Genomic DNA, 18,961 nt, shown 5'->3' with positions numbered 1-18,961 from the left:
TAAAAATACATATATATATATATATACAAACCCCGTTTCCATATGAGTTGGGAAATTGTGTTAGATGTAAATATAAACGGAATACAATGATTTGCAAATCATTTTCAACCCATATTCAGTTGAATATGCTACAAAGACAACATATTTGATGTTCAAACTGATAAAAAAAATTGTTTTGCAAATAATCATTAACTTTCGAATTTGATGCCAGCAACACGTGACAAAGAAGTTGGGAAAGGTGGCAATAAATACTGATAAAGTTGAGGAATGCTCATCAAACACTTATTTGGAACATCCCACAGATGAACAGGCAAATTGGGAACAGGTGGGTGCCATGATTGGGTATAAAAGTAGATTCCATGAAATGCTCAGTCATTCACAAACAAGGATAGGGCGAGTGTCACCACTTTGTCAACAAATGCGTGAGCAAATGGTTGAACAGTTTAAGAAAAGCCAGCATCTGTGATGGTATGAGGGTGTATTAGTGCCCAAGACATGGGTAACTTACACATCTGTGAAGGCGCCATTACTGCTGAAAGGTACATACAGGTTTTGGAGCAACATATGTTGCCATCCAAGCAACGTTACCATGGACGCCCCTGCTTATTTCAGCAAGACAATGCCAAGCCACGTGTTACATCAATGTGGCTTTATAGTAAAAGAGTGCGGGTACTAGACTGGCCTGCCTGTAGTCCAGACCTGTCTCCCATTGAAAATGTGTGGCGCATTATGAAGCCTAAAATACCACAACGGAGACCCCCGGACTGTTGAACAACTTAAGCTGTACATCAAGCAAGAATGGGAAAGAATTCCACCTGGGAAGCTTAAAAAATGTGTCTCCTCAGTTCCCAAACGTTTACTGAGTGTTGTTAAAAGGAAAGGCCATGTAACACAGTGGTGAACATGCCCTTTCCCAACTACTTTGGCACGTGTTGCAGCCATGAAATTCTAAGTTAATGATTATTTGCAACAAAAAAAAAAGTTTATCAGTTTGAACTATAAATATGTTGTCTTTGTAGCATATTCAACTGAATATGGGTTGAAAATGATTTGCAAATCATTGTATTCCGTTTATATTTACATCTAACACAATTTCCCAACTCATATGGAAACGGGGTTTGTATATATGTATACATACACATATATATACATACATATATGTATATATATATACATATATATGTACATACATATATGTATATATATATATATACATACATATATATATATGTATATACATATATATGTATATATATATGTATATACATATATACACATATATATATATATATATATATATATATATATATATATATATATATATATATATATATATATATATATATATATATATATATATATATATATATATATATATATATATATATATATATATATATATATATCTCAGAAAGTCAGGGGCAGGGCACTGTGAAGCAATTAAAACAAAGTGTAATATGACTTTTCAGTAAAATATGTAACTTTTTCCCAGTTCAAGATGTAAATAAGCCCTTAACGAGTCTGCTCAGAACCCTAAACATTAAGTCCATCCAAATCCGTCTGGACGTACTGGTATGCCAACAGACTGAGCCTGTTGGTACCGTTAAACTTCCCAAATTCTACATCATCGTCATCCATCACGTAACTCCTGTAGCCAAAAACACGAAACAGGTTTTGGCAAATAAGCTTATGGTGCCCTCACTTGAAAATGCTGTAAGTGTTCTAACAATGGTTTGAATCAGTGGGTTTTGTTATACAGTGTATGTCCACTGATATAATAGGCATTATATATTGCTGTTAATGAAACATTAACATTAGTGGAGGAGATATGGGAGCTGCTCGTCGGTAGCAGCGGATGAGACAATATGCCTTCCATTCTGGTCTTCTGTTATCTAAATTCTGAAGACAACAAAAAGATTCCTATCCATTTGCTGCTTAAAGAAGGTATGTGTACCCTAGAAAGACAAGTTGCTAAAGATATATGCTCCTGAAACAAGGCCATAGGTGCAAAGACAAACATCTGTTTGACGTCTGATTTAACCAGTCAGTGATAAACTATCATTAGTCTACAATAAGTCATCAACGTGAGTTTAAAGTATTTATTGAGGGGTGCTTTCACGATGTTTGAACTGAGTGAAATGTGACCATGGGTATCTTATTGTCACTGATAAGAACACAAACAATAAGACACTACATACAGTCCTTCTAACCTAATCTTTCTTCTGCAAACCACCATGTTTAAACTTCAGCCTGTGCAGCTTCTGACTTGTATTTGACAAAATCAGGTAGTAGATGTGATGGATGTACACGTTATTCGGAGAGTGGATGGCAAGTATGAAACTTAATGATTTCTGGCAATGGTCCATATAATTTCCATTTGCCCCTCATTCAGACTGATGAGATGATAACAAGGGTTTTGAAAAAGGTCCATCAATATACTGTATCTTAAACATATAATGTGTCTTTTGACCAAAATTCGGTATGATTGTAAGGCAGAGCTACAGTCCCTGTAATATTTCCGCAAAAATGTTTATCTGCTTGAGCAAAATACAATTTCATAGATTGTTAACACTGCAATCTCTCTTGGCTTGTGTGTCCAAATGCCATGTGGCCGAGTTCATCCACAGTTTCATTTAATCCACACATCACAGATGCTGTTACAGTCATCGCCTTTATGAAAAATAAAAAAATCACCACTTTGTTGAAATCTGGAAAGTGGACCAGCAATATACTGCACTTGATTTCCAACTTCAAAATAAGCGAAGCGGCAATAAAGTTTCTATCATTGGTAAATAGCCAGAAAATTATATGACGGAGGATGGAACTAGGGTGCACATTGAGGGTAAACTAAATAGATATACAGCTATACAGAGTGTGGCATGTATCATTTTTGAAAGTAACTCACGATGGTTGATGAGATCACAACTAAAGGAAAACCTTATATAACCCTAATTATCTACAGATACTTCAGTGACCATGTAAAGCGGGGGCATATAACGTATTAGATTTGTGGACAACATATGGGTTATGATTCCGCTTAGGGTTTGTTGTTTATCTGTTTGTTGTTTATCTGTTTGTTTTTATGAATACTATGTATAGTCGCTTCATCGTGTTATCAACTAGTTACCTCTGGAGATGTTTCAATGCAGATCATGGGATCGGATCGGAGGTCAATATTTGCTTTTTTAACAGATTGGCTGATTAGCTGCCGAGCCGGGCGATTTTTACCACAGCTGTGTCCTGGTGTTTACATGGCTAAAGATTGTACTCACGTGAACGATTCCCTCAAAAGGGATGCTCGCTCAGGGAGACACAATTACATTTACATCCTAAATGCACAACTTAAATGAATTTCAGGAGGGTGCGTGTCTTGCCAGTACACCGGCTCACATTTGTGCAAAGCGGCTTCTGATATACTACCAATCACCATGGCAGAAAATTACGTTTCTTCTCAGTAACATTATCACTGGGAAGAGGAAAATGAATGGCTAAGCAAGTTACACACACACCGAGGAAGACAACACAAGGAGCTAACTGCTAAAGCTTCGATGTAAATTAAGAGTGATCGATCCAGTTGTCGATGCTATAGATATCTAGTATAGTATCTGTATAACCAATACTAACATGATTAGATAGATAATTGTATTTTTCTTTTATTTATTATTTTGAAATATTTTCTTTGTCGTTTTTGTTATTGTTTACAAACTTAAGAAGTAAGCCTTTGGATACACAAAGGCTTTGAGGGCAAACTCCAAATGATTTAAGTGGGAGCTAATTGTTTTTGCTTTTGTTTGGTTATTGTGCATTAGCCACCTTATTCTGCTAACCAAATTGTATGTAGCATTTAATACCACACATCACACACCATACATCATTTGATTTACCACAATACTAGCAAATTATAAGTGTGTTAAGATAAAACATTTTCATATCTATATCATCTTGTCAAAGCATTGGATCGGGACTCGAAATCCGATCGGGTCATATTTGAGGCCAAAAAATGTAATCGGGATCTTAGGCCAAATATGTTGAGCGGGACATTCTTAATGAGCAGTGAACTTGACTATTATTAACATTTTTATAAACAAAGTGAGGGTTATCACGTTTTGTAATCAAAAATCAGGAAAAAATAGTGGTAATTTAATACACAACAAGTAAACAAATATTGTACAATTCATAAAAAAAATGGTTTGGTAACAAAACATTGGCTTCTTGCATAAAATAGTGCTGAATCTGATGGAGCTTATTGTAAAGGAACCACCAAATAAAATAGATTTGACTGTGTTCTGACCTCCACTTCGTGTGATGTAGCGCACCCAAGGCAAGGCCTGATAACCACTCTTCTCTATAATCTTCAGGTAGCGCACCTAGGGAGCACAAAATAATAGTTAAACATGTAAAAATGGAAGCAGGTCAATTTAAAAACAGTACTGAAAGAATTATTATTTATTCTTTGCTACACACCTGAAGGCCAGAGACTGTAAAATAGGGGATTTCAAAATTAACAGTGATTGGTCTTTTTCCCTCCATCTCCTCACACTCCACACTGGGTAGCCCAAAGTGTGCCCGCATCAAATACTCCTTACCACCCTTTATACACATGGACAGACAAGAAGAGGAAAGGCCAAAGTCGTTACCGCATCTGGCAAGGATTATACCCACAACGCTGATTATATCCACAGCTGTTTCTCTGGTGAATTCCGAACCGGGATATTAATTAATGCAAGATGCAACTTCACAGAACAGCTCGTGGTCATTCTAACAGATCAGCTTTGGCATGTGCCTCAACCAGCTTAAACATGGCATGGCATGGCTAAGAAACAATGAAGCTGGTTAATCATTTTGACATCAGTGTTTGTGCGTCATATCATCTGATGTTTTACCCGATTAACGAAGACAAGTGGTACAGCACACAAAAGTTACATACAACTTAAGTGAAGATCCTGCATACTGTAGGTGTTGAGAAATATTGGACAGCTGCACAGTATAGAAAGCTACCTCACGCTACTGTATCCTTCATCCTGGCACTGTCATCTTGGAATCATAGTATATTTATGTACTCATCTGACTCTATTCAAATTGAGGGCATAGAATTGATTCAATTTAAGCCAGGATTATAACACTGCAAGACAGGCTTTTACCGTGTCAATATAATTAAATTACCATTAACGTTAAGAACTAAATAATGGTCAAATGCTTTTAGATTTGTGAATTCTAGTGTACTTCAAGATAATACTCTGTGTTCTCACACTTTGCTACTAAATGCACCTAATGTACTTACTTATAAAAGAGTACTATATTCTGCACTCACAGGAAAAGATTTGATATTCCACTGCACCACATTCTTCTCCGGTAACCACTTGGCACTGCCCGTGCTGGTCTTGAACTTTGGTGAGTCCGCATCATTGGGCACCGGCACCAAAATAGACACGTTGTTGGCAGTTGACCGACTCTTAAACTGACTCTTAGCCTGTGAAAGAAAAGACAGAGATAGCAAAATACCTTTACTGACCATGCCAAACCTGAACATGTTATCATGCAAAACAGATGGTTTTGTAATCAGTATGTCATAAATACTGGCAAGGCTTCAAAAGGAGGAACTACTGGTAAGTGGATAGACAACCTGGTAATGTTTGTGTCAATGCTTGTGCATATTTTGTCATTACCTTCACCTTGATCTCGATACGGCTGTGGGAGAACCTCTCTATCACGCTCTCGATCCATATGAGTGGCTTGACCTATTAATCGAGAAAGAAAGAGTGGATAACAAGACACACATTACCAATGACAAAAAAAACTATGGTGAGAAAATACAAAAAAATCATTATCAAAAATAAGTATTGTATATAACAGTGGGGTTTTAAAAAAAAAAACCTGGCTCAGATCCAAATAATTTAAATAACCTTCATCCCATTTCAAATCTGCCATTCATTTCAAAAATCTAAAAAAAAAAAAAAATCATAAAATTTCCCCCCAAAAAAATCTCCTCTCAGCTTCACTCCCACCTACTGTTAATAATCAATATGAACAATTCCAGTCTAGTTTCCGCCCCCTGCACAGCACTGAAACAGCACTTGTTAAAATCACTAACAATCTCCTGGCAGCTGATTCTGGTCTTCTCACTATCCTCATCCTTTTAGATCTCACTGCAGCCTTTGATACCATTTCCCACACTGTCCTCTTCAATAGATTTTACAGTATCTGCATCACAAACACATCCCGTTACTGGTTTAGATCATATCTCTCCGACCACACTCAGTTTGTTAAACTCTGTTCTTCCAAATCCCCTCTGTCTGCCAATACCTCTTGTGTGCCCCAGGGCTATGTTCTTGGTCCCCTGCTTTTTATCATCTACATTCTTCCTCTTGGCAATATTTTCCGTAAATTTAAAATACATTTTCACTGTTATGCGGATGACACCCAGCTCTACCTCTCTACCAAACCCACTGCTTCTCTTCCTCCTTCTTCCCTTACAGACTGCCTCAGTCAACTCAAGCAGTGGTTCTTATCCAATTTCCTCCAACTCAACAATAATAAATCCGAAATCTTACTAGTAGGTAGAAAGTCCATTCTAGCCTAAACCAACAGCTTGTCCATTACTCTTGGCAATTCCTCAGTTTCACCCTCCTCCCAAGTTAAGAGTCTGTGTGTCATCCTCGACAGCTCACTCCCTTTTCAAGGCCACATAAACAACCTAACCCGGTCTGCTTAGTCTTATCTACGCAATATGAATCGCCTTCGCCGAGCCAAACCCCCTATCCCACATACTACTGCCATACTGGTTCAAGACCTTGTAATCTCTCGCCTGGACTGCTGCAACTCTCTCCTGGTTGGTCTCCCTCACAAGTCACTCCACAAACTTCAGCTTCTCCAGAACTCTGCTGCGTGGATAATCACCAGAACCCCTTCAATCCAGCACATCACCTCTGTTCTACAACAACTTCCCTGGCTGCCCATCAAACACTGTATCCAATTTAAAATAATTCTCCTCACTTTCAAAGCTATCCACAACCTTTCCCCGTCATATCTCTCTGACCTGCTCCATGTTGCCAAGCCGTCACGTTCCCTAAGATCCTCTTCATCTGTCCATCTCACTATACCCTTATATAAACTGTACACCATGGGTGCCCGAACTTTCAGCCGCTCAGCCCCTCATCTTTGGAACTCATTACCCCCAGACCTTCGCAATATAGACAACATTTTTCTGCTCAATTCAAGACTCAAAACAAAACCTATTCCTGACTGCTTATTCACTGTAAATTGGATCTATCTTTGTTGTTGTTGTTTTTATCCCATTGATTTTATTGTTTTGTTTTTGCACGGTGTCCTTGAGTGCCAAGAAAGGTACCTTATAAGTAAAATGTATTATTATTATTATTATTAAGCGCAAAAATTATGACTAAAGTGATGATGTTTTTTTGAATTGCACTTTTAATAAGAAAAATATTTATTAATAATTTTGTTTATTAAATTTAGTCCAACATATTTGTATGTACATTTATTTTTCTAATCAGCCTGACCTCAGCTTAAGGTTTTTGTTACATTATAATCTTTATGATTAACACATGGTTTTATAACATTTTACAAGGATTTAAACTGTTAGATATAGTTACAGAATACGATTAAACTCAAGATTACTAATTCAGTATTACACTGTAATATTTGGGTGGGCCCCGGCCGCTGTTGTGGATAAGTTTGGCCCAAAGGTCAAAAAGGTTAAGAACCCCTGGTATATAGAGTACTACGATTCACATGAGTATCTATGCAAAGGCAAAGATTATTTCTGGGGTTATTTTTGTGATGGATAAAAATTAATGTGCCGGATTTCGGAGCAGATTAAAAAAAAAAAATTGCGGCAATTGTTATGATATCTTGGTGTTTATTTTTTTCAATAATTTTGCATCAGCAAATTTGGTACAAATTAGATTGTCGAAAATGACAATGATTGGCCTCAATATGAAGAGAAGTTATGGGGATTGACCAAAATTGCAAAGCCTACATTGCAAGCTGCTATCGACAAATTTAGTAACTATCGATCATTTTGCTCCGTTAATCGGATAAAACACACTTCATAGCCTAAATGTGTATTTTACAGAAAACAGTTTAAATAAACAAGCCTTTTCTGCTTGCCATAACCTTCATTTATTTTTCAAATATATGTGAATTTGCACTTTTAACATGTGTGCACTGCGATGAGGTGGCGACATGTCCAGGGTGTACCCCGCCTTCCGCCCGATTGTAGCTGAGATAGGCTCCAGCGCCCCCCGCGATCCCGAAGGGAATAAGCGGTAGACAATGGATGGATGGATGGAACATGTGTGCATTAATATATCTGCGATGAGGTGGCGACTTGTTCAGGGTGTACCCCACCTTCTGCCCGAATGCAGCTGAGATTGGCTCCAGCCACTCCCGTGACCCTGAGAGTGACAAGCGGTAGAAAATGGATGGCTGGATGGATGGATGCATTAATAACCTTTTTTTTAAACTCTCCGGTGTTCGCTGTTACATAAATCATGGCACCTACACACTACTGCTCTCATGTGCGCTCCATTACAGCGGTCGTGCAGAAACTATGTCCGTGTATTTAAAGTTCCAATCACTTCATACAGTCCGGATTTCATAAATTTGTAGTAGCTACACACTCATTAAGCGATTAATTGAAGTGACAGAACAGAAGTCAAAGCTTTTTTCTAATTGAAATAATCAATACATTGTTGCAGCCCCACTGGTAGATACAAATACAAATAACATACATGCTTAATGTTGTGCTCTGTGCAGCGGAAAGGAGCAAAACATGCACATTAAAAATACAAGGCTGTCTACAGCTAATGTGTGTGTGTGTAACCTGCTCACTGTTGTGTTAAGACGGTAGGACATGAGCTCGCTCTCGCCGTCAGGGGGGATGAAAGAAATTGTACGGTCATTCTGGAAGCGCGAAAGACGGACACATTGATGAAACTTCACGTCCTCAAGCTCCACGGTTTTAGTCTTGGCTCCTGAGACACACACATTATCACACAATACAAAGAGGAAAAAAAATAGTTACAGCCAAAACAAGACCGATTTAATCAAGGCACCATTTAGTGTCACACACACACACACACGCACACACACACACACACACACACACACACACACACACACACACACACACACACACACACACACACACACACACACACACACACACACACACACACACACGCACGCACGCACGCACGCACGCACGCACACACGCACGCACACATGCTGGCACACACCTTGCTTGAGCAGCAACTAACATAACCTGACATGTAGAGAATTCCAGCAGACATGATGATGATTTAATTAATTTTGATAGTTAGTAAACACCAACACTCATTATACACAATGTGCTACCACCTGCCCTACCCTTTCAACTATTATAATTTAACTGTCACACATGCACACACACACACACACACAAACACACACACACACATGCACACACACACCTCTATTTTCGGTCTACACAGTCTTGACATAGAACACATTTATTTAAGAAATATTGTCACTAACTGTACAAGATATTGACTTCACAATATTCACAAGGGTATATTTTTAATAGGTTTTCTAACTTTATGAGATGGCACTCGGCGGTGTGACCAATTTCCATTACTGCACTCTGAGTTCCATAACAATGAGACCAGCTCTCTGACGTCAACATAACCTGTCAGCTACCTACAATCATTGGTTTGTATACTCACATACCTCTAACTTTCCGTATATATACAATATCTCTTTTGGTATGTCATTTTTTTTTCTAAGCAGTGTATGTCAATACCAACAATACAAACAGAAAAACAAATATTTTTAAATACAAACATTATCCAATCTTTGATGAGTAAACTAAATTTAAAAGTCAGTTTGCTGAGATTTTTCTTTTTTTTTTAGCTGACCTTGAATCATTTACGTGATTATTATATAACCAAATAGTCATTTTCTGCTGATCAACCAAATTTGAATCGGTGTGATAGACAGGAATCTTCAGTTTGTGTCTTCCTTTCCAGACACTGCCTCTCAGGAGTAGATTATAAATGTCGGATTACTGCAAAATGCTGTTAAAAAGTGACCGCTTTTATGGTGGCATCCATACTCTACAAAATAAATAAACCCAGTGTTCTCCTCCTATGTGTTCAATGGTGGGTGCTGAGTGGTGGAAAACTGCTGTAATGACTGTGGGTGAGTGGGTCTTTAGCTAAACCCCATTTCAAAGTCAGCTAAAATATGCTCCACCTGCTATCAACAAAGAATGTATGTTTCCTCTGACAATAATGTGTACATACATACAGGTTATATGTATGCCATGTTGGTGCAACACCCTCTATGAGAGAATTGTCTGAGCTCAAGTCAATCACGACAACGGTTTTGAATCGATTCTCTCTTTCTCAGTTGCACTCGGTCTGTTTGTGTCCGTCACTAGCCCTCACAGGCATAGGTATTCTGGCAAATACAAGACTGAAAAGTCATTCGGGACCCTTTCTGTCACTGCGGGGACCTACGGGGCCATAACAAGAGACAAGTCTGTGCATGTGTGCACAAGCCAGGGGAGGACTGAAGATGTGACCATATCCCCTGTGGTTCTGCTTTGTAGCTCCTCTCACCTGGCCCAATGTCTTTGAATAATACAACAACAATAACATATCAGTAGTCTCCCATGATATTTCACATTTGACTCTAATAGGAAATAATTGAACAAATGTTGCTGCACATTATTACTGTGCTTATGAAAAGTTAACACACTCCGAACAACCAGATAATCACCTAAAAACAAACAAAAACTGTGGATGATTAGATAAAATTTCACAATTATAAAGGCAAGATTTGCCTGAAAAATACAGAACTCGCTTTGTGTTAGCGATTGTAGAACTAGTTTTACTTCTGCGCTTATGAGACTAAATATTTCAAATATAGGGAAATATTTCAAATATTGGGCTGTCATAAAAAAAGCTAACCCATGTGATTAATCACATAAACATATTGCATTAATCGTGTGGCACAAGTTGTTATAAGGTCGGTAATCAGGGGCCTCATGTATTAAGAGTTTAGTGGATTTCCTACTAAAAAAATGGTGTAACCTCTAATTCAGAAAACCGTTTTAATTAAGTGTGCGCATGCGTTAATCCAAGCACATTTTTTATTTACATCCCGATCAATGTGGAACTGAGTGAACATGTTGTATTACAGCTGGCCACTCCCTGTCGATGCCCCTATTTAAATAGGCAAATCGTATTTAAATTTGCCATGCGCCTGAGATCCCACTTTGCACAATCAAAAAAACACAAATATAATGAGCAGGACGGCGAAAATGAAGGAATTCACAGACGAGGAGTAGCAGGTGCTTCTTGCTGAAGTGAAGGCGCGCCAAAATATACTTTTTGGAAAACTGCTCTCTGGAGTTTCCAGCGAACAAAAGACAATTGAGTGAAATAAAGTGTGTGAGGCTGTCAATGCTGTGGAGTCAGTCACACGGAACAAATAAGAAACAAGTTGTACTACATTAGGAAAAAGGTGAAGAAGATGGATTTGGCCAAAACAAACAAAGGCACCCAAGATGAAGTAGTGCTCACCCTGTTTAAAAGATAGTCGCTGCAATGATACGTAAAACTTTAGGAGAGGTGGGAGCACATGTGGATGACAATCAAAATATAAAAGTAATTTGTGTAAGTTACAACAAATTGTGTTTATAAAGTAGCCTTCTCACAGATGGATTAGTTTAATGTACAAATTATGTACTATTTTGTTTGAAATCATTTAAATTTAAATATGCCAGAATATCAAAAAGGATATGTAAGACTTTAAGGTCTTGTTTGATGACTCAATTTATTGTTACTACATTAAAGAGCTACTTGCAGCCACATGACAAAAAGTCAGGGCATTCCTCCAATGTGCGTACGTCAGCCATGAAGTTGTCTTCACGTTCAATTCACCCTTGCTACATCTCAACTTTGCCGTGGAAAAGGATGTAAACCAGGTTTTTGTGCGTATGCACACACAATACATGACGCCCCAGGTCATTGCATATGCCACTACAAAGATAAGTGAAAAAACTCTGACTGGTGTGCTCGCTGGTTGATTTCACTTCAAAATAAACCCAGACAGGACTTTAGATGAAACTTTGAACAAAAACATGTTCTTGTTTGACATAAAATTGCATTTGTGTCCAAAAATCTGTGTATTTCTTAAATGTTAAATTAAATCATGCAATAGAGTAATAACCTGTAATTAATTCAAATTTAAAAGTGTGAATAATCTGATTAATAAAAATAATAATTTGACATCAGCAATACACATCATTGAATGAAGTGGCTGAGCTCCCTGACTCCCTGTCTTTCCAGACCTTGTCCAGAGGAGGGCAGTATTTAATGCTAAATGATGTGAACTGTACAATGGAAACATATAATAATAAATATTTTTAAAATGTGCATCAATATTTTCAGTTTGTTGTTTTATTTGTCAGCATTCATGTTTTATCCGTTTTTACAATTTATTGTTTTATATGTTGCGTCTTATAAAGCTAAAACACATCATAGGAAGAAGGGCATTTCAAATCTTGTGCACTATCCCAATTCCCCTTTCATCTTCAGGACTTTAGCTTGGAGGGAGGATTAACTCAGGCAAAATGGGTATATTGGGAATACAAGCCAAAAGGGTAAGGAGTGGTGGGAGCATCAGGGGAAAAAGGGTAAAGCTAGAAATAGATGAAAAGGATGAATATCCACAGAGAAGGTTAAGATGGGACTTAAAACGGAAAGACGTATAGGGGTGAGTTCAATGTGAGTGTCAAGAGGTCTTACTTACTCCCTGTGATTTCGAACAGCACTTTGTCATTGAGGCCCAGTCTGAGTTCAGGCATTCCTGAAAGGACCACTTTGAGCTTGATGCTACCCACTATGTCACTTCGGAGGACAGTGCCAGAGGCACTCACCTGTAAGAATAACATTATAATACATTAAAGATCATAAAATCCAAGTTAAGCTGGGATAGGCTCCAGTCCCCCGGCAACTCCGAAAGAGACAAGTGCTGTAAAATGGATGGATGGACAAATAAATAGGACTACTACATCCGCATGGTGGTCTGACACTCAGTTAGGAGGTCGAAGGTTCCAACCTCTGTGTTGAGTTTGCATGTTCTCCTTGTGTTTGGAGGCTTCTAGCTGACCATTCTGTTTTCCTCCCAAAGCCCACAAACATGCATGTTCAGCTCTAAATTGTCCATAGGTGTGAATGTGGGTGTGAATACCATAGTTCAGTTAAAGAGAGATACAAAGACATGATTTTCAATATATGCAAAAAAAATTGGGTTTTTGAAGCAGCACTAAGTAACTTTTTAAACTTCATAAAATATTTTCATAACTTTTGGGATGATACATGGACTTACAACTAGTTGAAAGACACCTCTGTCATGGCCTGATGGGGTCTATATCGGTCTATCGAGGGTAGCAGGAACCTGCCTCACAAAAAAACTACAAATATGCTGACTTGCTTCACGTCAAAAAGACAGAAGTCGTTGCGAACACCTACGTGCCGCCAGAAAACTAAAAGAAGAAGAATGGCTACGTGCAATTACTGCTATCATGGTTGAAGCTCCAAAACAACCAAAGAAACAAACAATTTTGTCTGAGGAGACAAAAAAAGAAAAACTGAGCTGCAATCGATCTTGCCTTGGCTGTGTTCTTGCTGGATTAGTAAGTGACTTTCAAAACTCAAATTAAAATGATAATGCTAATGTTAGCTATTGGAAATTTGTGTGGTAGCAATAGCCACCAGCGTGATAGTTTCCCTACTACTTCCTTCGGAAAAAATCTCCCGCCGGTCTTTCTTTACTTCGGACCTGCATCCGCCCCGATACATTCTTGGGAGTAGCGTCATGTTTGTAGTGCAATTCAAGATAATTTCATGATAGTGTCTGCTATTTAATATCAGCATAGCCTTTAGAGACGCAATATTTGTTCCAATATTACAGCGGACATCATGTCAGTATGACGCTATATGTGCTATTCATCATGGGACATGTGGTCTTCTTCTGGCAAAACACAACCACCGTGGTCCACGTGCGCCGCCAAAATCAACCAAAACTGAAAGTTCTTAAGTGGGGTTTTAACGATCACAAGGTGTTTACAAATTTATTATTGCCATTATTTTAATTATTCCGGTATCGATTTACTTATTATTTATGAATGTTATTGTCACGTGCTATTTATATACTCTAGTATATAAAAGTGTTCTTATGTGAGATAAAGTTTATTAATAATATTTTAAAACAAGATCAGTACATTCATCCGTGTATAGATGTAAGGTGCTATACAAATAAACCTTGATTAATTGATGATAATGACAAGAAAGCTAGATAATGAATTTAGGAACAAGGTATGGGAGTAAATACATTTGAAATATTCCCACTTCTTTTTGGATATGATACACCTAATCAGTATGTATGTATTGTTTTAATTGTGTATGTGATGTCACTATGAAGTATTTTTTTCTGTGTGTGTACTTTACTGTATTATTTTCTTTTTATTATTATTTATTTTGTTTTGTTTTTGTTTTTAACACGTCCAAAATAAACAACTACTACCCATGCATGTTTGTTTGTATGTGCCCTGAGATTGACTGGTGGCCAGTTCAGGGTGTACCCCACTTCTCGCCTGATAATCAGTTGGGATAGGCTTCAGCCCCAGGGGCGCCGAAAAGGGGGGGGTAAAGGAGACGGATTCTAGGGGCCCATGATGGAGGGGGGCCCAGAGAGGCCCCTAATGATGATGAAATTATAATACAGGGGGCCCTGTAAAGATTATTTTCATGGGGCCCAAAATCCCTAGCGGCACCCCTGTTCAGCCCACCTGTGACCCAAACACAATTTTAAAACCACTAAAGAAAATGAGAGCAAACAGACATGTTATGTACTTGAAGGAGGAAATTTCCATCAAAAAAAAAAAAAAAAATCAATAGGGGGTCCAATATTTATTTCCCCATTGTAAACATGCAAGCATAGGGATAACATGCAAACTCCGAAATTTGAACCCAAACAAAATTGTGGTGACGGTGATGGTTTCCATACTAAACATTTTTACAGAAAAAACATGCATATATCTATTAATAACATTAATTCCAAATAAAGATAGTGCCCTTACCAGTAGATTTACAGACTCGATGACATCCATAAAAACTTCATTATTTCTGTATTTGATGCCCTCTGATCGCCAAGACACAGCATTGGTCACAGTGGCGGGAGGCCTAACAGCCCCAACCTCAAGCTTGTGACCCTGCTGGGTAATGTATCTAAAAAAAACAGAGAGAGAAAAGCTATAACACTTAATTTTATGATCCTCAGTAATCCTGTAAAGATACCTTATGGGCTGCAGAACTGATTACCAATGTAATCACCACATCTCTTCTTGAATAGAAATGTACAGTATGTTTTTCTCTGACCAACAAAAGGGGAGACTTAATATAAGTGAATAAAAGCAGCAGTTTTGTATATCACTCCAGAAGCCTTATATAATCTTGTACTAACCATATTTTGATTTGTGTTTGTACTCTCTGCATATTCGGGAGTATAATTAAAAACTGATTATTTGCATACATTTCTTGTAAATTACTTTCAAACTTTTGTTTATTCGGTAAAAATCATGCATGAAAATATGAAATTAAAAAAAACAATTTTGGCCACACAGTATCGTGTGTTAGTTTAGAATAGCTATATTCAACCATTTTATTTGACGTTTTCTTAAAGAGGCCATATAACAGGCCTGGGCAATTATTTTGACTCGGGGGCCAAATTTAGAGAAAAAAATGTGTCTGGGGGCCGGTATATCTATACAAAATCTCACAATAATGTCTGATATGATGCTGAAAACGTTATGACAGACCGCCTTAAAAAGCGGAATGGAATTTAAATTTTTTTTTTACTGAATGAGACACACAGAATGTACATGAAAATAAAGAATGTGGGATTTACAATATTAACTATGAAGGATAAAACACTGAATATTGACAACATTTGAACGTCACCTACCCTCTCGATCGACATATTTTACAATCAAGCGAAACACAACAAAAATGCAACAAACACAGCAAAATACGAGCGCAAAGGGTAAAAATAAACCCCACCTACAATCTGATACATCTGACATATCACTAAGCTTTAGAACTTTGTTGTAAAAATCTCCTTTCGCGTTTGTCCCTGACACCCACATTTCAGGCTCTGGAAACACTCTGTGGAAACGCTACCCACCCACACTGCTTGGTGCCTCGTCTGAGCTGCTGTGACTTAGATGACCATAGTAACTAATTAGATGACCATAGTAACTAATTAGATTACCCTAGTAACTAGTATATCATGCAAAAGTGCAGATTCCAACCATTGAAATACTTTGTAAAGTTCAAGACTTACGGTCATTTGAAAACATCAGTTTCCATCTTAAAGATCTAAAAAAAATTATTTGGAAATGTCCGGTGGGCCAGATTGAAAAGCTTAACGGGCCGCATGTGGCCCCCGGGCCTTAAAGGCCTACTGAAACCCACTACTACCGACCACGCAGTCTGATAGTTTATATATCAATGATGAAATCTTAACATTGCAACACATGCCAATACGGCCGGGTTAACTTATAAAGTGACATTTAAAACTTCCCGGGAAATATCCGGCTGAAACGTCGCGGTATGATGACGTATGCGCGTGACGAAGTCAGTATAACGGAAGTTATGGTACCCCATAGAATCCTATACAAAAAGCTCTGTTTTCATTTCATAATTCCACAGTATTCTGGACATCTTTTGCAATTTGTTTAATGAACAATGAAGGCTGCAAAGAAGACAGTTGTAGGTGGGATCGGTGTATTAGCAGCGGACTACAGCAACACAACCAGGAGGACTTTGTTGGAGCGCTAGCCGCGCTAGCCGCGCTAGCCGCGCTAGCCGCGCTAGCCGCCGACCTCACCTTGACTTCCTACGTCTCCGGGCCGCCAAACGCATCGGGTGAAGTCCTTCGTCCTTCTGCCGATCGCTGGAACGCAGGTGAGCACGGGTGTTGATGAGTAGATGAGGGCTGGCTGGCGTAGGTGGAGAGCTAATGTTTTTAGCATAGCTCTGTGAGGTCCCGTTGCTAAGTTGCTAAGTTAGCTTCAATGGCGTCGTTAGCACAGCATTGTTAACCTTCGCCAGCCTGGAAAGCATTAACCGTGTATTTACATGTCCACGGTTTAATAGTATTGTTGATTTTCTATCTATCCTTCCAGTCAGGGGTTTATTTTTTTGTTTCTATATGCAGTTAAAGCACGATGCTATCACGTTAGCTCGTAGCTAAAGCATTTCGCCGATGTATTGTCGTGGAGATAAAAGGCACTGAATGTCCATTTCGCGTTCTCGACTCTCATTTTCAAGAGGATATAGTATCTGAGGTGGTTTAAAATACAAATCCGTGATCCACAATAAAAAAACGAGAGTGTGGAATCCAATGAGCCAGCTTGTACCTAAGTTACGGTCAGAGCGAAAAAAGATACGTCCATCACTGTCTCTCGAGTCCTTCACTGTAACGTTCCTCATCTACGAATCTTTCATCCTCGCTCAAATTAATGGGGCAATCATCACTTTCTCGGTCCGAATCTCTCTCGCTCCATTGTAAACAATGGGGAATTGTGAGGAATACTAGCTCCTGTGACGTCACGCTACTTCCGGTACAGGCAAGGCTTTTTTTTATCAGCGAGCAAAAGTTGCGAACTTTATCGTCGATTTTCTCTGCTAAATCCTTTCAGCAAAAATATGGCAATATCGCGAAATGATCAAGTATGACACATAGAATGGATCTGCGATCCCCGTTTAAATAAAAAAAAAATCATTTCAGTAGGCCTTTAAAGGCCTACTGAAACGCACTACTACCGACCACGCAGTCTGATAGTTTATATATCAATGATGAAATCTTAACATTATAACACATGCCAATACGGCCGGGTTAACTTATAAAGTGACATTTTAAATTTGCCGCTAAACTTCCGGTTCGAAACGCCTCTGAGGATGACGTATGCGCGTGACGTAGCCCGGGGAACACGGGTATGCCTTCCACATTGAAGCCAAAACGAAAAAGCTCTGTATTCATTTCATAATTCCACAGTATTCTGGACATCTGTGTTCGTGAATCTGTTGCAATCATGTTCATTGCATTATGGAGAAAGAAGCTGAGCAAGCAAAGAAGAAAGTTGTCGGTGCGAAATGGACGTATTTTTCGAACGTAGTCAGCAACAACAGTACACAGCCGGCGCTTCTTTGTTTACATTCCCGAAAGATGCAGTCAAGATGGAAGAACTCGGATAACAGAGACTCTAACCAGGAGGACTTTTGATTTCGATACACAGACGCCTGTAGAGAACTGGGACAACACAGACTCTTACCAGGATTACTTTGATTTGGATGACAAAGACGCAGACGTGCTACTGTGAGTATGCAGCTTTGGCTTCTAAACATTTGATCGCTTGACCGTATGTGCGCAACTTTTTTTTGCGTATGTACGTAACTTTTTTTAAATATATAAGCTTTATGAACCTTGGGTTAGGTGAACGGTCTTTTGGGCTGAGTGATTGTGTGTGTTGATCAGGTGTTTGAATTGTATTGGCGTGTTCTATGGAGCTAGGAGCTAGCATAAGAGCTAGGAGTTAGCATAACAAAGACGTAGGTGTTTTTATGCAGGATTAATTTGTGTCATATTAAATATAAGCCTGGTTGTGTTGTGGCTAATAGAGTAAATATATGTCTTGTGTTTATTTACTGTTTTAGTCATTCCCAGCTGAATACCAGGTACCGTGAGTATGCAGCTTTGGCTGCTAAACATTTGATAGCTTGACCGTACGTGCGCGTCACGTACGTAACTTTTTAAAAATATATGAGCTTTATGAACCTTGGGTTAGGTGAACGGTCTTTTGGCCTGAGTGATTGTGTGTGTTGATCAG

At 38.5% G+C, this 18,961-nt stretch overlaps 1 protein-coding gene across 1 annotated transcript in view; it reads right to left on the bottom strand.

Moving 5' to 3' along the window:
* ap1m3 (adaptor related protein complex 1 subunit mu 3) overlaps positions 1-18,961 on the bottom strand; it is a 45,352-nt gene that overhangs the window by 2,745 nt on the left and 23,646 nt on the right. Inside the window, exons 5-11 of the mRNA XM_062027547.1 lie at positions 15,152-15,299; positions 12,820-12,946; positions 8,854-8,996; positions 5,667-5,738; positions 5,312-5,470; positions 4,465-4,590; positions 4,292-4,367 (exon numbers count right to left, since the gene is read on the bottom strand). Coding sequence (XP_061883531.1) covers positions 4,292-4,367; positions 4,465-4,590; positions 5,312-5,470; positions 5,667-5,738; positions 8,854-8,996; positions 12,820-12,946; positions 15,152-15,299 — 851 coding nt within the window. The remainder of the gene's footprint in view (positions 1-4,291; positions 4,368-4,464; positions 4,591-5,311; positions 5,471-5,666; positions 5,739-8,853; positions 8,997-12,819; positions 12,947-15,151; positions 15,300-18,961) is intronic.

This window comes from Entelurus aequoreus, linkage group LG19, assembly GCF_033978785.1.
Source record: "Entelurus aequoreus isolate RoL-2023_Sb linkage group LG19, RoL_Eaeq_v1.1, whole genome shotgun sequence".
In the NCBI taxonomy this organism is placed as follows: domain Eukaryota; kingdom Metazoa; phylum Chordata; class Actinopteri; order Syngnathiformes; family Syngnathidae; genus Entelurus; species Entelurus aequoreus.
Note: the sequence above shows the minus strand (reverse complement) of the source record. Positions and strands in the feature narration are given on the sequence as shown.